Source organism: Nannospalax galili, unplaced genomic scaffold (genome assembly GCF_000622305.1).
Source record: "Nannospalax galili isolate Female #2095 unplaced genomic scaffold, S.galili_v1.0 scaffold82, whole genome shotgun sequence".
In the NCBI taxonomy this organism is placed as follows: Eukaryota; Metazoa; Chordata; class Mammalia; order Rodentia; family Spalacidae; genus Nannospalax; species Nannospalax galili.
Genome location: NW_008348862.1, coordinates 418,564 through 439,917, shown reverse-complemented (window position 1 = coordinate 439,917; position 21,354 = coordinate 418,564). Strand labels below are relative to the sequence as shown.

General features: G+C 42.4%; 1 protein-coding gene across 2 annotated transcripts in view; it reads right to left on the bottom strand.

Annotated features, from left to right (window-relative positions):
* Positions 1–20,944, bottom strand: part of Mto1 (mitochondrial tRNA translation optimization 1) — a 37,769-nt gene extending 16,825 nt beyond the window's left edge. Inside the window, exons 1-9 of one of the 2 annotated variants that reach the window (XR_003851574.1) lie at positions 20,609–20,944; positions 19,415–19,614; positions 19,220–19,337; positions 11,555–11,844; positions 6,601–6,713; positions 6,319–6,509; positions 5,689–5,819; positions 1,818–2,022; positions 1,295–1,466 (exon numbers count right to left, since the gene is read on the bottom strand). Coding sequence is in view for 1 of the 2 variants with exons in the window: in XM_008846105.3 (XP_008844327.1) it covers positions 1,295–1,466; positions 1,818–2,022; positions 5,689–5,819; positions 6,319–6,509; positions 6,601–6,713; positions 11,555–11,844; positions 19,220–19,337; positions 19,415–19,614; positions 20,609–20,822 (1,634 nt within the window). In the remaining variant the exon portion in view is untranslated. The remainder of the gene's footprint in view (positions 1–1,294; positions 1,467–1,817; positions 2,023–5,688; positions 5,820–6,318; positions 6,510–6,600; positions 6,714–11,554; positions 11,845–19,219; positions 19,338–19,414; positions 19,615–20,608) is intronic. The other variant, XM_008846105.3, reaches the window with a different exon arrangement.
* Positions 20,945–21,354: the final 410 nt, after the last annotated feature.

Genomic DNA, 21,354 nt, shown 5'->3' with positions numbered 1-21,354 from the left:
AGCAGGGGCTATATGGAGACCCTGTCTCAAAAACACCAAATAACAACAATAGAAAACCCAAAACAAAGTAACAACAACAAAATATGGGAATACCGTAATATCATAAAAACCATCACAGAGAAAATGGTGTCATAAAAGGGGTGGGGAAGAATATTCTGGAGAACAGGGTCAGATCAGTGACATTAGGCTATGCAGTGTGCCTCTAAAGTTACAGAGGATTATTGATTTGTGTCCTGCTAGGCTCCTTCTCCCATCCAGATCACTTTTTTTGGGGGGGAGGGGGTCTTTTTGAGACAGGTTCTCCTTGCAGCCCTGCTAGCCCGGAACTCACAGAGATCCACCTGTCTATGCCTCTGAGTGCTGGGATTAAAGCTGTGCACCACCTCACCCAGCTCCAAATCACATTTTTAAAACGGGAAAAACGAATGGTGAAATATACACACCTTATATTGTGCAAGGGCCCCAGAATTTTATTTTTAATTCTTAAAAAATTTTGGGGCTTGAGAAATGTCTTAGTGGTTAAGAACACTGGCTGTTCTTTCAGAAGACCCAGGTTTGGTGCCCAGTGCCCAAACAACCATCTAGAACTCCAGTTCTAGGGGATCTGATGCCATCTTCTGGCCTCTTTGGGTTTGGACACACATGGTGCAGTTACACACATGCAGGCAAAACACTCATACACATAAAAACAACAACAAAACAAATAAAACCAAAGATGTTAATGGGCCATGAAGAAATTATATATATAAAAAAATTTAGATCACACACATGTATTTTCACTAATTAAAAAACAGTAATTTGCCGGGCGTGCTGGTGCATGCTTTTAATCCCAGCACTCAGGAGGCAGAGGCAGGCGGATGTCTGTGAGTTCAAGGCCAGCCTGGTCTACATAGCAAGTTCCAGGACAGCTGGGGCTACAGAGAGACCCTGTTTCAAAAAGACCAAAAAAATAAATAAATAAATAAATTTAAAAAACAAAACAAAACCCAATCATCTTTAACTAGGTATGGTGGCACCAGCTATAATCCCAGCATTTGGGAGGTAAAGAAAGACCCTGGGGATGAATCTAAGGAAGAGGCTGCCCTGGGGCTCCTAATCCTCTTTGTCTCCACCTCCCAAGTGCTGGGACTAGAGTCACATATGGCTTATATGTAGTTTTAGTACTAAATAAACAGATGAGTTACAGCTAAAGGATCTGGGAAAGAAGCCAAGAGCAAGCTAGGCAGGGTCCTATATATGTCTCTGAAATTTCATTTTCTGTGAAAACTAGGAAGTCTATATTGAAAATACATACCTGACAGGAAGGCTTTTATTAATACTTATAGAAGCCTGTGGAATTAACTTTTTCCACTTGGAGCTTGAAAATTTAATGGATTTCAATACAGAAATGCCTTCTTCTAAGTAAGTCTTCATCCAAGAAGCTCTTTCATATCGTTGTTGGGACACACAGCCAGTTTCCTTATAACCTATGATAGGAAGAGAGAAAACTTGTAGGACATAGACTGCATACCTACTGTAATCCCAGAAAAGGCAGGAGGATTGCAGCAAGCTCTAGGTTGGCCAGGACTACATATGGAGACCCTGTGTCAATACCTCCCCCATCTACTGCCCCCTCCCCAAAGCAGGATGTGGCAGCTAGCACACGCTCTGCACTTGGGAGGAGGGGGCAAGAGAATCAGGAACTCAAAGCCATCCTCAGCTACACAGTGGATTCAAAGCTAACATATCTAATAGAGATCTTGTCTCAAAAAAACTAAATCAAATCAACAAAAAGCAAAACGTAGTGAACCATTTTACAGAACTTGGTTAAAAGTTACCTCTGAATGTGAGCCGGACATCAGCATTATCAGGGCGCAGGGACAAACGGAACTCTACTCTGCTGGTAAACATTCGGTATGGTTCACTGGTACCCAACGTGGTGAGGTCATCAATCAAGACTCCTATGTAGCCTTCGGTTCGACTTACAACAAAGGGTGGCTTGCAACTGACCCGAAGACTGGCATTTATTCCAGCTATCACACCCTGTAAGAGGACTGAAATGTTTAAGAGGCCATTACGAACTGAACAATAACTATCCTATTCACAATACTACCTGGAAAGACAAACCAAACAGGAAGAAAGTAGGCTCATGAGGAATAGAGGTAAATGTGATCCATATGTGGAAACAGAATACATGCTAGCATGCTTTAATTCATTCAGCTGCAGGGGGTGGGGTGGGTTGATCTTTACTTAAACTCACCTAGTTTTTTCACCCTCACAAATAAAAACAATGTAATTTCCCACAGATAAATAATAACATGGAAGGCTAGAGAGATGGTTTAATCAGTAAAGTGCTTGCCTCAAAGCATGAGGACCTGACAGGACCTGTACCTGTAAAAAAGCTGGGCACAACCCTAAACCATACATCTACAAAGCAACCTCTATACCTTAGGCTCAGGGAACATCCAGGAAGAGGCGGTGGAAAAATTGTAAGACCCAGAGGGACAAGACATCTGCTGCTAGTTAATACATTCTAGACATGATAGGGAAGTGACACCAATTAAATTTCCACAGTATGCTAGTCTAACAAGATCTATATGACAAAACCAGTTGACATACTGTGGGAGTGACTTTTACTAATGGACATAATCTGGACTAATGACTTTTAATTATCCCCAGCAAAACCAGAACAGGGTGTATCCTTGGCAACCTCAGTTTCGTACTCAACCCAAAAAAGTTAATGAATGAAGGTGGGTGAGCTTGAGGGTTAACATATCAAAGTGCTGCAAGCAGTGCACCCACTCATCTCCACTGGACACAGTGGAAACTGAGAAAGGACACGGGACCTTGGATGAATGTGATACTAGGGATGAAAAGATCCTTGGTCTGTGAAGACAAAGAGTGGAATTGAAAGCCAGGTGTGGTGGTGCACGCCTTTAATCCCAGCACTTGGGAGGCAGAGGCAGGTGGATCTCTGTGAGTTTGAGGCCAGCCTGGTCTACATAGTGAGTTCCAGGACAGCTGAAGCAGCAGGGAGACCTGTCTCAAAAAGACTCCCCCTGCCCCCCAAAAAAAGAGTGGAACTGAACCTGAACTTGTACTTCCCCAATGAACCTGTAGAAACCATTTTGAATAGATTATGGGTGTGGCCTGACTGGGATGGGGCATACACAGGGGGAGAAACAGGGTTCCAGAATCAGTTCAATTGGGACGGAGTGAGGACACAAGACAGCTTTATCTGCATAGGTTGAGGGGCAAGAGATCCACTGGCACAGCTCTGGGAGACAGAGGGTTCTAACAGATAGGGGAACCAGTCTTCTGAGTTTGAATCCATTCTTAAAAACTTAAGAGTCAATCAATTTGTTCAGATGATTATGATGTCGGCGTGATAATAAATGCCAACATGCTAAGATGGACTGGGGGAGGGGGCATATTTCATGGGGTCCCACCTCAAAATGAAGAGCTATAGGCAATCAAAGGATTGCTAGGGAGGGAGAATCAGTTTTCTCTAGGGATTAGTTCCCTGAGAGGTTATCTAACCCTCAATCCCAACCACTCAGTGCATCATGCATATACATATGTATATGTATATGTGTATGTATTTATAAACACCTGTAGCAATAATTGAGAACAGGAAATTGAGAGGGAGCGGGAGGGGGCATGGGAGGAGTTGGAGAGGGACTGGGAGGGATAGAAAAATGCAAAAATAATACTCATGGTATGGAATTCACAAAAGTAAAATTAAAAAAAAAGCTTGTTACAGTGGTGCAGGCCTGGGGAAGCAGAGATAGGTGGCTCACTGGAGCTCACTAGTCAACCAGTTTAGCCTAATTGGTGAACTCTAGGTCAATGAGAGATCCTGTCTCAAAAAATCAGGTAGACAGACTGGGGAGATGACTCAAGGTAAGGCATATACTGCTCTTGAAGAGGACCTCAGTTTGGTTCCCAGCATCCACTTCAGGTAATTCGTAACTATCTGTAACTCCAGCTCCTAAGTATCCAACGCCCTCTTCTGGCTTCCACAAACATGCACAGATGTGTGCACAGCCATACGCAGACAGACACACACGTACACATAATTAAAAAGAAAGGTAGAGAATGACTGGTGGACACCTGAAGTTGATTTCTGGCCTCAATATGCACAAATGCGCACACACACAAAAAACTGAAAAAAGAATTTTCTTTTATGTGTATGAGTATTCTGCTTGCATGTATGTACGTGAACCTATGTGTACAATGCCTGAGGAGTTCAGAAGAGGGCATCAGATCCCCTGGAACTGGAGTTACTGATGGTTGTTAGCTGTCATGTGGGCGCTGGGATCTGAACCTGGGTCCTCTGCAAGAGCAGTCACCTCTTCAAGCCACCAAGGCTGAATCATCTCTCCAGCCCCCTAATATGATAATTTTCACTGAAGTAATCTTTTTTTTTTTTTTTTTGCATTTATTGAATTTTTGCGATTTCCATCCAATATAATTTGATGACATTTATATCCCCTCTCCCACCCACACCTCCCCACATTACCCCCACACTCCTTTCAGTGTGCTCTCTCCATATAATGAAGCCTATAGAGTCTGTCTTGAATCCCCATATGTTCTCCAGTGTGGGTCCATCCACTGGAGCTTTCATAGGACTTGTGTTTTGTTTTAACTTCTCTTTTAATTGAATGAAGTAATCTTAAAAGAACTAAATGTTGCTGGGCGTGGTGGCACATGCCTTTAATTCCAGCAGAGGCAGAGGCAGGCGGATCTCTGTGAGTTCAAGGCCAGCCTGGTCTATATAGTGAGTTCCAGGACAGCTGGCACTACAGGGAGACCCTGCTACAAAAACACCAACAAAAAAAAAAAAAAAAGAACTAAATGTTCTTTTTATTTAAAACTTTAGAAACAATACCCCAAGTCTAGTCACAATATAAGATCAGAAATAAGCAGCAGTAAAGCTACAAGTGCTTTCAGAATCTATTAGAAGCTGGGCATGGCATCATGTATCCATAACCTGAGCAGTAAGAAGGTGAGGCAGAAAGGTGAGCAGCCTGAGCTAGCAGTGGAGGTGCATGCTTGTGATAGCACTTGGAAGGCAGGGGCAGGACTGGATTTTCAAGGCAGCCTTGACTACATAGCAAGTTTGAGGCCAATCTGTGCTCCATGAGTCCCTGCCTAAAAAAAATTGGGTGAGAAATGGTTCAGCAGTTAAGAGCTCTGGCTGCTCTTGCGGAGGACCCAGGTTCAGTTCTCAGCACCCACATGGCAGCTAACAACCATCAGTAACTCCAGTTCCAGGGGATCTAATGCCCTCTCTGGCTTCCAAGGGCATTGCAACATGTAGCCAAATACTCACACATAAAAAAAGTTGGACGTGGAGGCACAGACCTGAATCCTAGCACCCCAGAAGCAGGGGCTGGTGGATTTCTTTGAGACTGAGGTCAGCCTGATCTACATATCAAGTTTCAGATCAGCTGGGGCTATAAGACCCTGTCTTAAAAAAAACCCTCCAAAATAAATAAATAAACAATCAGGAGTCTGAAGTCAGCCCTGGGCTATATATCGAGACCCAAATTCAAAACAAAACAAAGCAGTTTATTACATCCAGCAGCCATCTCCATTTACAATGAACAGTCTATTACAGTTTTACATCTAAGATCTATAATCAACACAACATTAAAAAAGCACTAATGAAATGGTTCTTTTGGTAACATCTAAAAAAATTCTTACTTGAGCTGCAGCTTCCTCATAGCCAGTGGTACCATTTATCTGCCCCGCAAAGAAGAGCCGTTGAACCAAATGCGTCTCGAGGGAAGGCGTGATTTGACGGGGATCTAAATAGTCATACTGAACACCATAGCCTGACCAAAGAACAAATGATGTATAAGGTAAGTGAAAACAGCTGCATTTACCCCAAGGTAGAACTACTAAGATCACTATTCAATGAGCTACAAAATTAAAAACTGTGGCCAGGAGTGGTGGTATACCCCTTTAATCCCAGCACTTGGGAGGCAGAGGCAGGCAGATCTCTGAGTTCAAAGCCAGTCTGGTCTACATAGCTGGGACTTCAGGGAGACCGTCTCAGAAAGACGAAAGAAAAAAAAAAAAAAAATCAAAAGTTCTGTTAAATGTATATATGTTGGGTTTCATCTATTAATATACCTTTTTTGAGACATGTCTTAACAGTTAGCCCGTGATGACCTCAAATTTACAGAAATCTTCCTGTTTTAGCTTCCTGAGTGCCAGGATTATGAATGGATGTCATCTTCTGAAGGACCACGCAACAATAGAGCAGCTAGGACTTCCTACTGTGCAGGCAATGCTGAGCTTGCACTGAAGGGCAGCCGGGACCCTCTTTACCTGGATGGACCATTTTAGCTTTCTCCAAGCCTCTGATGCATGCTATCATTTTCTCCTGTAACTCGGCTGGTAGTGTCACAGATAATCCTTGAGGGTAGATAAGGTCAGAATCCATTCCTTCAGGTTCCAACCAAACTTGATGCAAACGTTTTGGAAAACGTAAAACCTTTGATTCAATGGAGGGACAGTATCTAGAATAAGACATTAAAAAAAAAAAAATGAAATAACAAAAAAAGGTTACATCACTCCTTAAACTGATTAAGCACTGATTTCTGTCCTTACCGGGGCCCTCTTGTGGTTTCTTTAACATGACTATTTAGGTGAAGGTTCTCAAGGACAATCTCATCCACTTTGGGGTTGGTGTAAGTCAAGTAACAAGGCAGCTGATCTTCTGGCTAAAAAACAGTAACCAGGTGCAATGCTTATTCTGTTTGTTTCTTTGAGACAGGGTCTCAGGTCTTGAACTTACTCTAGAGAGGCTCTCCTTAAACTCCTGATCCTCCTGTCTCACCCCCCGCCTCTGGGATTACAGGTGTGGGCCACTATTTGCAGCATATAGTATTGTTTTCTTTCTCTACTACTTTGCCCCTTATTTAAATAAATTCCATATGCTATTTACCTTAACAGACATTAAGTTTGTGCCTAATTAAGTGTTCCTGCCAAAAATAAACACATAATCAAATAGATGAACCTAAATCTAAGCAAGCCTCTAGGTCTAATTATCAGTTTATAGGAAAGATGATAGAGAAAGAAATTACACACAAATCTAGAGTATGGGAAGTTCTAGAAAAAAAGAATTTCTTCCATACATGAGTATTTGGGGGGGGCAGTTAAAAAGTACAATGTAATATAATATGTGAACCTCTTTTTTGGTCCCTGTTTCAAATAAAATTACTGTACAAAATATATTTAAGGGGCTGGAGAGATGGCTCAGCAGTTAAGAGCACTAGCTGCTTTTGCTGAGGACCCAGGTTTAGTCTCCAGCACCTAGTTCCAGGGGATCTGACACCCTCCTCTAACCTTGGTGGGTGTTGTGTACATGGTACACTTATATACATGTAGGCAAAACACTCATACACACCAAACCAAACTAAACCAAAAAACGCATCTGTGGAATGGCAAGCTGCTCACTGCCAAGCTTGACAACCTGAGGACGCACATGAAAGAAAGAACCAATGTCCCTCTGACATCTGCATACACACATATACACAAAAGTAAATATTAAAAAAAAAACTTATTTGAGGGCATTAGGGGAAATCTGAATACTAGATGACACTGAGAAACAATGTTTTAGGAGCCAGAAAGATGGCTCAAAGGCTAAAGGCACTTGGCACCAACCCTGATGACCTGAGTCTGATCCTTGGGACTAACATGGTAGAAAGCCAAAACTGACTCCCCCAAGTTGTCCTCTTCTGACCTCCACATGTGCTCTGTGGCACATGCAAGTACACACACAAATGTAAATTTAAAAAAAATTAAGAAAAGAAATGGGGTGTGGTTGCTCATGAGCTTGGGAAGCTGAGGCAGGAGGATTTTTTTCAAGTTCAAGTCCAGTTGGGCTACAGAGCAATATCCTGTCTCAAAACTCCAAACAATAACAAAAACAAAAAAAATCAGCCAATTAGTCCTGAATCTGGATTAGTGTTTCTTACAGACCTCAGGAGAGAAGTCTTTTTATGCAATGGAGGGGTATTAAGACAGAAACTCTTAACTGGCCAAAGTGAAGGGATTGTCAGTGGAGTGCTCAGACACAAATGGGACATCTATTATCACACCCTTCCCCAAGGCTCAGAGACCATCTTAGAAGAAGAGGTGAAAAGATTGTAAGAGCCAGAAGAAGTCAGGGAGGACCTGAGCAAAACCATGTCTTCTGGGCATGACAAGACCACTGTACTCATGAACTCACAGCAGTGTGGTTGCCTGCACAAGATCAAGCCCCTATCCCTAACCTCTGGGAGAGGGAGAGTCAGTTTTATTTAAGGGGTATCTCCTGGTAGGTTGACCATGTTCCAGTGGATGGCCCCACAACCAGCAGTCTATGGACAGCACAAACTGGAATTGATGTATCATTAAATTAAAGGGTGGGGGGCAGTGTTTTGGAGGTAGGGGTCAGTCTGAAGGAATTAAGGGTAAACATGATCAAAACACATTTTGTGAAATTCTCAAAGAAAATAAAAATATTTACAAAACAAAAAGCTTTGGTGTATATGAGTTCTTTGCTAATGACACACAACAAAGTATAAATGAGAGGATTTGATGTCTAGAAGTGTTTTAAAAGTCGCCAAGAAGGAATGAAACTGGGCCAGTGAAAACCTACATGGTGGAAGGAGAGAAATAACTCCCTTAAATTGGCTTCTGATCTCAAGTGCATGCAATGGCATACATACAAGCACACAGACACACAGACACACAGACACACGTGTTCAAAAAAGTGCAAAAGAGCAGGGCTCAGTAATGCATGCCTTTAATCAGGAGGCAGAAACAGGTGGACCTCTGTGAATTTCAGAGCTGCTCTACATAGCAAGTTCCAGGCTAGCCAGGTCTCCATTGTGAGACCCTACCTCAAACAAAGTAAAAGAAAAAAAGAAAGTATGAATAAGCCAGGCATGGTGCCTCACACCTGTAATTCCAGCACTTGGCTGAGGCAGACTGTCCATGAGTTCCAGCAAGCCCTGCTTGGCTACATAGGGAGACCATCTCAAAACACAAAGCAAAACAAAACAAGAGGGCTGGAGAGATGTCTCAGTGGTTTAGATTGCTCTTGCAGAGGACCCAAGTTCAGTTCCCACAACCCATATAAGACAGCTTACAACCACCTATAACTCCAGCTTCAGGGGGCTCTGACACTTATGGCCTTTGTGGACACCTGTACTCATATTCACATACCCACATACATTCATATAATTTTGTTATTTTATAATTTTTAAAGTTTTTATTTTATTCTTTGATGCCTAAGAGCATTTTATTGTTAATATTTATTTTAAAATTTCTTTATTAGTTTTATATGCATTGTCTACATGTATGTAAAGGGCACCTGTGTTGTGTAATGCCCATGGAGGAGAGAAGAGGCCATCGGATCCCCTTGAACTGCAGTTATGGACAGTTGTTAGCTGCCATATGGGTGCTGGGATTTCAACCCAGGCCTCCTGCAAGAACAGTCAGTGTTCTTAACCGCTGAGCCATTTCTCTAGACCCTTATTTTTGGTTTTTGAGACAGGGTCTCATTATGTAGCCCTGAAATTCACTATGAAAACCAGCATGCCCTCGAACTCACAGGGATCCATCTGCCTCTGCTTCCCAAGTGCTGATTTAAAGACATGTGCCACTACGCCCAACCCTCATTTTTTAATTATGTATATATGTGTACGTGTCTGTGCATGGGTTTGTGTGAGTGCAGTGTCTACGGAGGATCCACTGGAGCTGGAGTTACAGCTGGTTGTGAGCAGCCTGACAGGGGTGCAGAACTTGAGTCCCCTGGAAGAGCAGTATGCACTCTTAACCACTGAACCATCTCCCCAGCCTCACAATTAAAAAGATACAAACCTGTGCCGGGTGTGTGCACGCCTGTAGTCCCAGCACTTGGGAGGCAGAGGCAGGAGGATCTCTGTGAGTTCAAGGCCAGCCTGGTCTACATAGCGAGTTCTAGGACAGCTCAGGCTACGGGGAGACCCTGTCTCAAAAAGACCAAAAAAAGGAAGAAAAAAAAAAAAAAGATAAAAACCTAAAAAAACCCCAAAGAATAACACAATAGTATGAAAAAGTTAGTTCTTTATGCTAGTTCCCAATTCTGTGAAATATAATTTTTGAGGCAGGATCTCACTAAGAAATACAGGTTGCCCTCAAACTCATAAAATTCTTGCCTCATACTCCTGAGTAGGATTAGGAGTGCCATTATACCTGCTTTAAATCTAAAAAAGAAAAGTCCTTTTGAGACAAGAGTGTCATCTAACTCCAGCTGGCCTCAAAGTCATTATTTAGCTGAGAATAACAGACCTTGAACTTTTCTGATCCTTCTGCCTCCATCTTCCAAGGGCTGGGATTATAGGCATTTGCTACCACATATGTGGTACTGGGTACTGAACACAGGGTTTTGTGCATGTTAGGCAAGCATTCTACCAACTGAATGGTAGAATAGTTCCAACCCCAAACCTAAAAATTCATAATAAAAAGTTTACAGGGAAACCCTGTCTCAGAAAGACACCCCCCCCCAAAAAAAAGAAAGAAAAAACAATGTACTAGGAAATGCCCAATTTATCAAATTATCTAATATTCAATAAATAAAAAACATTTAAATTATTAGTATTACGATGTGGTGTACTTAATGTATATGTATGGCCCTATGTGCCACAGCAGACGTGTGGCAGTCAGAAGACAACTTTGTGGGGGTCAGTTCTTCCACTTTTATGTGGTTTCCAGGGACTAGCCTCAGGTTGTCAGGCTTTTGAGGCAAGCATTTTTACTTGCTGAGCCATCTGCTAGACATAACTAATTTTCTTAAAATATTTTATTTATTTTTATTTTATGTATCTGAGTATATTGCCTACATGTATGTGAGTGCACCCGTGTCGTGCAATGCCTCGGAGGTCAGAAGAGGGCTTCAGATTCCCCTGGAAGTGGAGTTAAGGATGGTTCGTAGCTGCCATGTGAGTGCTGGGAATCAAACCCAGGTCCTCTGCAAGAGCAGCCAGTGTGCTTAACTGCTGAGCCATCTCTCTAATCCCATAGCTAATATTTTTATAGGTTATTTCTTTTATCCTAACCAATAGTGATATAAATTGTCAAAAAAGAGAAGAAGCTGTGTGGAAGGCTCATGCCTGTAATCTCAATATACTGAAGTCTGAGGCCAGCATAGCTACATAGTAAATTTTAGGTTACCCTGGGCATCAGAGAGTGGTAAGACCCTGTCTCAAAAAAATGGTGGGCACTGGGGTAGGAGGGTCTGGAAATGGTTTGGAAGATAAGAGTGCTTGCGTTCTTTCAGAAGACAGGAGCTCTGATCCAGGACCCATGTCAAGTGGCTTACAACCTCCTGCAACTCCAGCTTCAAAGGGAATCCAACACTCTTCAGGGTACTGCAGACACCTGCACACAACGTGGCAGTCACATACACACCCACCGATACACATAAACAAAAATTAAATTAATTAAAAAAGGAAAAGAGACAGATGGTTAGGCTATACCCTATTGTGAAGAGCCAACATCAGCTATCAAACAAGGCTTCCATAAATTGTCTTACCTTGATCCACACTGTTTCATTGAGAAAGCTGAATGGTACGGATGGATTATCTGGAGTGTGTTTGTTCAGAATGTCGAAATTAATGGATTCTTTGGCAATTCGTGGTGGAGTCCCAGTCTTCAACCTTCCTACTACAAACCCCAACTTTTCTAGTGTCTGGGCCAACCCTATAGAAGGCTGATCACCCAAACGCCCTGCAGGATGCATCTCCAATCCAATTACCATCATGCCTCTCAGAAATGTCCCAGTTGTCAGAATCACACTCTCTGCATAAATTGTACTTCCATCCGCTAAATGACAAGAAAAAAAGACTAAAGTCATTTTCTGAATGTTACTATGTAACAGTACAGTTGTACTTTATAGTAGAATTACAACAAAACTTTCTACAGTTAGAAATTTGAAAATTTTTTAGTACCTGGTTCTTCAAGCTCTATTGACTGACAAGATTTATATGACAAACAAAAAAAACTATATATTTATGGTATACACCATGTTGCTTTGCTGTAAGTCTACCTCATATAATAAACCCAATTGACATACCTACCACCTCATGGCTGTCATTTTTTCCTGTGTGTACTGCAAAGACTCAGTATCCCCTTAGAAAATTTCAGGATATATCATCAACAGTAGTTACCATAATATACATTACATTTCTAGAAAGCATTCATCTAACAACTGAAACTTGTGCTTTTGATCAACATCTCCCAATTTCTCTCTTAAAACAGAATTCTGAGTAAGGAGGCAACATGTAGAGCATTACATGTATCTATGACCCCATCATTGGAAAGACAGAGACAGACCAGGCAGCTTAGCTGAGTCAGTGAGCTCCAGGATCAGTGTGAGACCCTGTCTTAAAAAATAAGCAACTGGCAGGACGTGGTGACACACACCTTTAATCCCAGCACTTGAAAGGTGGAGCCAAGTGGATCTCTGTGAGACCAGTCTGGTCTACATAATGACTTCTAGACCAGCTGGGGCTACATAGTAAGAAAAGAAAAAAAAGCAACTGAGGGTCCAGTGGGATGGTTCAGTAGGTAAAGGCACTTGCCTTTATCTAATGATCTGAGTTTGATCCCTGGAACCCACATAGCAGGAGAGGACTGCCTACTGCAAGTTGTTCTCTGACCTCCACAGTATGATGTGGCATGTACTTCCCCCAACCTTAATAAATACAATGTGGAAAAAAAAGACTGAGGAAGAACTTGACATTGACCTTTGGCCTCTTCTTGAAAGCAGTGATGAATTCAGTTTTTTTCTGCAACCTATGAAAGTCAGAAGAGCCTGGACCAAAGTATTCCCAGTTCTAAAGGACCATAGATGCCAACCCAGAATACTTTACCCAGCAAAACTGTTTATTACAGTGGAAAGGGAAAGAAAAATCTTCCAGAACACGAACAGACTAAAAGACTACACGTCCATAAAACAGGTCAGACAGAGAATATGTGAAGCAATACAAAGAAGTAAAGAAAGGGATGGTCATACCCAAGAGGCAACAGAAAAAACCAAATGAAAGGATAATTACGGAAACACAAAATTGGACCAAGAATGCAACATCTTTCAATAACACACGTTCCAATAAATAACTTTAAATATCAGTGGCCTGGGCCGGGTGTGGTGGCACACGCCTTTAATCCCAACACTCAGGCAGGCAGATCTCTGTGAGTTCAAGGCCAGCCTGGTCTACACAGTGAGTTCCAGGACAGCTGGGGCTACAGGGAGACCCTGTCTCAAAAAGACCAAAAAAAAAAAAAAAAAAAAAAAAAAAAACAAAACAAAAAAACAAAGGCATAAACTTCCCAGTCAAAAGACACAGGCTAGTTAAACGGATTAAGAAACAAAATCTGGGCTGGAGACATGGCTTGGAGGTTAAGAACACTGACTGCTCTTGCAGAGGACCTGGGTTTGATTTCTAGCACCCACATGGCGGCTAACAACTGTCTGTAATTCGGGTTCCAAGGGATCTGACACCCTCTTCTGACCTCCTCAGGCATTGCACAGCAAGGATACACCTACCTACATGCAAGCAATATACCGATAGACATTAAATAAAAATTTTAAAATATTAATAAAGAAACAAAATCCATCTTTTTGTTGTCTGCAAGAAACCCACCTCACCTTTAAAGATAGGCGCCACCTTAAAGTAAAAGGATGGAGAGAAAAAAATCCAAGCAAATGCCACTAAGAAACAAGCAGGGTTGCAATTCTAATATCTGACAAAATAGACTTCAAACTAAAACTAATCAAAAGAGATAATGAGGATCACTTCATTCTGATCAAAGGAACAAATGACCAAGAAGAAGATATATGCACCAAACTCTGGTGCTCCCAATTTCATAAAAACAGTACTAAGACTTTAAGACACAGATTAACCCAACTCAGTAATAGTAGGAGACTTCAATACTCCACTATCTCCAGACAGGTCAACTGGACAAAAAATAGACATATGAATTAAATGATACCATATATCAAATGGACCTAACAGACATCTACCGAATATTCCACCCAAGCACCAAAGAATACACTTTCTATTCAGCACCCCATAGAACTTATTCTAAAATTGATCACATACTGGGGCACAAAACAAATGTCAACAAATACAAAAAATTGAAATAATTCCATGTATTCTATCAGACCACAATGCAGAAAAGCTTAAAAATCAACACCAAAAGAAGCTCTAGAAACTATACAAACAAAGAGACTAAACAACACACTCTTGAATGATGAATGGGTCAGAGAAGAAATTAAGAAAGAAATTAAAGCTGGGTGTGGTGGCACTTGGGAGGTAGAGGTGGGTGGATCTCTGTGAATTCAAGGTCAGCCTGGACTACACAGCGAGTTCTAAGCTAGTTGTGGCTACAAGGAAATCCTGTCTCAAAAAGACCAAAAAAAAAAAAAAAACCGAGGAAATTAAAGTGTTCCTAGAACAAAATGAAAAGGATAACACAACAAAACCTCTGGGACACATTAAAAGCAGTCCAAAGAGGGAAGTTTAGAGCTTTAAGTGCCTACATTAAAAAATCAGAAAGTCTGGTGCGGTGGTGCAGGCCTTTAGTCCCAGCACTTGGGAGGCAGATGCAGGTGGATCTCTGTGAGTTCGGGCAGTCTGGGCCCCCTAGTCCTGCCAAACAGATAAGCCCCCCCCACATTCAGAGACAGGTTTAAAAAAAAAAAAAAAAAAAAAAAAAATCAGAAAGAGAACAAATCAATGATTTAACATTGCAACTCAGAGCAGAAATTAAGAAACAGAAACAAAGAAAACAACACAAAGAATCAATATATCTATGAGCTGATTCTTTGAAAATCTAAATAAGGTAGACAAACCCTTAGCCTAGTCAACCAAAAGAAAGAGTAAATCCAAATCAACAAAATTAGAGATGAAAGGGGAAACATCACAACAGACACCAAAAAGATCTAGAATATTATAAGGGCATACTTTTTAAAAACCTATACTCTGGCCAGGCATGGTGGTGCATGTCTTTAATCCCAGCACTTGGGAGGCAGGAGCAGGCTGATCTCTGTGAGTTCAAGGTCAGCCTGGTCTACATAGTGAGTTCCAGACCAGCTGGGGCTACAGGGAGACCCTGTCTCAAGACAAAAAACAAATACCCCCCCCAACCCTATACTCTATTAAATTTGAAAACTTAAAAAGAAATGGATGAATACCTAAAATCATGGGACCCACCAAAGCTAAACCAAGAAGAGAGCAACGGCTTAAATCACATATATCACATATAAGGAAATTGAAACAGTAATACAAAACCTCTGAACTGAAAAAAGCCCAGGTACAGATTGATTCACAGTAGAATTCTATCAGACATTTAAAGATATACAATTGTGCTGGATGGCTTTGGTGTCAACTTGACACACCTGGGTTGAGGGAGCCTCAATTGGGGAATTTCCTTCATTGGACTGGCCTGTGGCCATGTCTGTGGGGCATCTTCTTGATTGTTGAGTTTTGTGGGACAGCCCAGCCCTCTGGGTGGTACCACCCGTGGCCAAGAGGGCCTGTGTTGCATAAGAAAGCAGGCTGAGCAGGGGCCAGGGGAACAAGCCAGTAAGCAGTGTTCCTCCATGGCCTGTATGCCAGCTCTTGCCTCCAGGTTCCTGCCCTGAGTTCCTACCTTGGGCTCCCTGATGAACTGTGACCTGGGAGATGTAAGCTAAATAAACCCTTTCTTCCCCAAGTTGGTTATGGTCAGAGTATTTTGTCATAGCAATGGAGAAACAAAGTAGAACAGAAATAAATACTACTTAACTTATTTAAAAAAATAGAAACAGAGGGAGAACTCCCAAACTCTGAAGTCAGCATCACTCTAATACCAAAACCCTTAGTAAAGACACAACCAAAAAAGAAAACTACAGTATACTCATATCCCTAATGAACATAGATACAGAAGTTCTCAACAAAATACTTGCAAACTGCATCCAGACACACATTAAAAAGATCATCCACCATGATCAAGTCAGCTTTATTCCAGGGATGGTTCAATATTCGCAAGTCCATAAATGTTATAAATCATATAAATGGACTCAAAGACAAAATTCACACTATCACCTCAATACAGAAAGGGCCTTTGACAAAATTCAACATGATTTTATGATAAAAGTCCTAGAGGGACTGGAGGAAACATACCCCAACATAATAAACCCATGACCAACATCATTCTAAATGGAATTCTAACTAGAAACATTCCCATTAAAATCAGGAACCAAACAAGGCTGTCCATTATCTCTACTCTATTTTAATATAGTGCTTGAAACTCTTGCTAGAGCAGTAAGACAAAAGAAGAAATTTAAAGGATTACTAATTGGAAGAGGTCAAAGTATCCCTATTTGCAGATGATATATTACACAAAAGAGGTTCCAAAAATGCCACCAGAAAACTAGAAATGATTAACACTTTCAGCAAAGTAGCAGGTTAGCCTTTTTATTTATTTATTTATTTATTTTTGTCTTTTTGAAACAGGGTCTCCCTATAGCCCCAGCTGGCCTGGAACTCACAGAGATCCACCAGGGATCCACCTGCTCTGTCTCCCCAGAGCTGGGACTAAAGGAATGTGCCACCACACCAGGCAATCAGTAGCCTTTCTATATACCACTAACAAACAACTGGAGAAAGAGTACATGGAAAACCTCCCATTCACAACAGTCTCAAAAAAAAAAAAAAAAAATCTAGGAATAAACCTGACCAAAGGCATAAAAGAGCTCTACAATGAACATTTTAAATCTTTGAAGAGATTGAGGAAGACACCAGGAAATGGAGTTCAATTTAGGAGTAAAGAAAGACAAAATCATGAAATTTGCAGGTAAATGGATGGGACCAGAAACTGTTATATTAAGTAACACAGACTCACAAAAACAAACCTCATTTGTGAATCCTAGCACCAAATCCTTATATGTCAGTACATATGCTGATGTAACTGCAGGAGCCAGGAAAATGGAAAAGAACCAGGGAAGTAAAGGGAAAGAAGGAGCCTGAGAGAGAACAATAGGAGACATGGGTTAGTTATCAAAGGGGAAGTAGGTAAAATGGGGGTATTTAGATGGGACGGGGAGAGGGAAGATTATACAAGGAACTATGCGGGGTAAAGGGGAAGAAGGAACTCAAGAGAGGGAGGACCATATAGGAGACAAGTATATGAAGGGTGAAATGGGGAAACGGGGTACTTCAACTGGGGAGGGAGGGTGGTAAAATCAGGAGAGGAGAGACAAACAATGCCTAGCTGATGTGAAAAATCAAAGGGAAACATAGTAGTTCAAAGTCTACTGAAAACTTACACATACAATATCTCTGCATGAGTCCATGTATATAGCTGAAGGCTATTTAACAAGAAACAGTGTCAGACAGGAGAAACCTCCTTTCAAGCTACTGTCCAGGGTAGTCCAAGAGACTCCCAAAATTTATACAGGCTATTGCCACCACCCTTGATTGCCTCCTAGAACTTGAAGCTAAGATGCTATTGCTGAAGACAGGGCATACTTTGGACATGGGATTTGGAGCAATGGAGCTGGAACTGACCTGGAAGCACGTCCCCTTAAGGTTAGCTCTCATAGCTTTGGAGAGCACTATGCAAGCTCGTAAGGAAGAGCATCAATTGATGGTCCAACCCCAACTTCAGGCCCTAAAAAACACATCAATGACTGGCCCAGCTAACTATATTAGGGCAGTAGTGGCAGTTTTATCTTGGGGGTAACCAACAGTTACCTAATTGGACTTGAAGCCCATTCAATGGGAGAGAATTCATGTGTGGTACTATAAACATAGCCAAATACATACGACTGGAGAGGTCACAGATCTTAGAGAAAACCCTAAGACTGTTGTCACATCCCTAGACAAATGTAATTTCTTACTATATGCTAAATATGGATCCTTCTATTTACAGACAAGCATGCCAGTCACCACTCTTCAAAGAAGCTTCTTTTGCAACAGATGGAGACTATTATAGAGGAGGGTGTTAATGGGGAAGGGTTAGGATGAAGATGATTAAGATGATGTGTATGAAATATACCAAAATTCTGTAAAAATAATTATGAAAAAAAAAATTTTAGATGTCTGATTAAATATGACATGATTTATTCTCCCTTCTGAAACGGTCATAAAATTAAAGCAATAAAAATATATAAAGCCTGTGGTTTTGAGGTTAGCCTGGTCTAGAGTTCTCTGGCAGCTGTCGCTATAGGGAGACCGTGTGTGAGTGTGTGTGTGTATTTACATATATAAAAAGCAAGAAAGACAAGTAATAGGAAAGAACTTGAGAGAAGATGAGTTCAATATATTTCTGAAAGACAGAAAGCAGTTAGATGAATGGTAATAAGAGAGGGAAGATGGCTGTAACTCAGATATCTGAAGAAGCAACAACAGTGGGGCTGCAAAGGCTCAGAAACTTAGATAACTGACAGAGAACAGGAAGGCCCGGCATAACGGCACATACCTTTAATTCTAGCACTTGGGAGGTAGAGGTAGGGAGATCTCTCAACAGTGAGGCCAGCCTGGTCTACATAGCGAGTTCTGGGCACCTGGGGCTACAGGGAGATGCTGTCTCAAACAAACAAAACAGAACAAAATGAAACCCCAAGAAAGTGAATGAGAGTGGAGGAATGCAGGGTCTGGGGATGTGGCTCAGCTGGTAGAGCGTTTATCTAGCATGCACAAAACCCTGGGTTCAATCCCTAACATTACATAAACCGGGCAGAGTGGCTCATAAGTGTAATGCCAGCACTTGGGAGGTAGAGGTAGGTGAATGAGAAGTTCAAAGTCATCCTAGGCTACACAGTGGGTGATGTCCCACTGAATTTAATTCCTTGAACCCACATGTTGGAAGTGGAGAAACAACTCTTGAGTTCCCCTAACCTCCCATTAAGTGTATAGCCCCACATAAAATAAACCAATATAAAAAAAATTATAATAGAAGGACCTGGATGGAGACACAAATATGCAAACTATGAAGTCTTGCATTAACACAGTACTGATGAACCCAGAATGTGACTGAGCTTCATGATGGTCAAAATGAAAAGAGAAACATCATTATTTATACAGTTTTTCTTGTTAAGGCAGAGAAAACACAAGAATTTCCTAGCATAGAAAGACATCTCCACTTTCCTCTAAAGTAAATGTCTCACAAAGAGTTTGCTATGCTGCTCTTAGCATCATTAACCAGTACATACCCAAAACAACACCACTGACACGGCACTTCCCAGAGTGTCCAGGCTCTGGTTCTGTAAGAACAAGATCTTCTACAGCTCCCTCCTGAACAGTGAGCAGTGGTGTATTCAGGATCTCCTTCTGTGGAAGGGGAATGCCAGCTGAAACAGCAGCTAAAGAACCCTGCAGTCCTTCCTGTCCTTGTGCCCTATTCTCACCTGCATGTGCTGTTTATATAGGTTCCTATCAATCTGCGCTCTCAGTCCCCACACAGCTGGGCCCTTACGACGGTTTAATACTTTGTAATGTATACCAGACTGGTCACAGATTCGAGAACACAGGCCATCCAAGGCATCCACTTCCCTCATTAAATGCCCCTTTCCGATGCCACCAAAAGAAGGATTGCAGGACATCTGACCTAAGGAGTGTGGACATGAAGAACAAAAACATGAGCACATATATTTAACAAACTATCTGTACAGGTAATTAGAATCACAAAAAATAGAAAACTTGAAACAGATTCTATAAAGAAAATCTGAAAGTCCCAATGGGATGCAAGGGTCGCCCAGGGTACCCTGAATGATAAACCACTCCCTGAACTCTGGAATCTTTTCCTAGATGCACATTTTTACCATCTCATTAAGATGCCCAAAATAATTTGCAAGTTAGTATAAACAAAAATACTTGCTCTTCTGACTTCAAATAAAGGCGATATTAGCAAATAAGACTGAACCACTCACTCCTGCTTTCTGCATTTCTACAGATGAGCCTTCTAAGCCAAAGCTATCTTTCTTCTTTGAAGCCACTGAGGAATAAGTTGATACTTACGAAATTATCTTAAAGCAATCTTTTAATTTCAAAAATAGAATTGTCATTCACTAAGCTCATTTATGTTATATCTCTAAAACGTACTGAAACTGATCACACTGTATTGATAGAATACAAGTTTTGCATTACCGGATACACATGCAAAAGAACTTAGGTTAGCTGGGCATGGTGGTGCACGCCTTCAACGCCAAGTGCTCCGGAGGCGGAGGCAGGCGGGGCTCCCGGGGCTGGGAGGCAGGCGGGGCTCCCGGGGCTGGGAGGCAGGCGGGGCTCCCGGGGCAGGCAGCCAGCCTGGTTTACGCAGTGGGCCCCAGGCCAACCCGGAAACAGAGCGCTAGATTAAAGAGAAGGAATAGCGCCGTTTTTCAGAAAAGCTTCACAAAGTCTCGCTCAACACTCTTCAGTGTTTTTAATAAATGAACGCTGGTTCATTCGCCTTTCACCTGAAGGGGCCAGGCCGGCGCAGGACGCACCATCCACCGAGCGGCTGCGTCTTACAACCCTCCCCCACTCACCGCGGCCACCCACCCGCGCTCGGACAGGCGCTGGGTCCCGGCCCGCAGACCAAGTACGGAGCACCTCACCGATCGTGTCCACACGGTGTGTGAGCAGCACGGTCCGCGAGCCGCAGCGAGCGGCTGCCGCCGCCGCCTCGGTCCCCGCGTGGCCTCCGCCGATAACTACCACGTCGAAGCGTGGGCTCCACGGCGCCGTGCTGTCCCCGCGAGAGCGGGCCGAAGGAAGGCGCCTGCAGAGCGACACCACGGCCCAGCGGCCGCAGCCTCGGAGCGAGAACATGGTGGAGAAGCCGGGACGACTACAGCAGCTGGGCTAGCGGAAACCCGCAGGGCGCCGCCATCTTCCCTGCGTCAGGACGCAGCGTGCGCGCATCGCCGCCTGTGATTGGCGGCTTGGAGACCCGCCCCCCAGCGCCCGCGTGGCTGCCAGGTGGCTCCGGCACAGTGTGCGTTCTTCCGTAGTGCTGGCAGGCTGCCCTTTCCCTCACGTGCTGACCGCCTCGAACAAATTTCATCAGTTGTCCTCTGCGTCTTGTTTGAATTATAACTTTCTGTTAGTAAAAGCTGGAGTCTGAAAGTCGGTTAGCCTTGAAGTGAATTCAGATTTTATTTGTGGAGAAATCGTGTAACTAAGGGATGGTCCGACCCCTTGGAAATTAACATCCTTAGAGCCTTCACTGACTTGACTGACTGGCACCTCTGATTTGCTCTGATCAACAAAATCATCAAAAACATAATTTGTTGTTTATATTAATAAATATGCTTAGCCCAGTGTGGTGGTACATGCCTGAAATCCCAGCACTTGGGGGCCA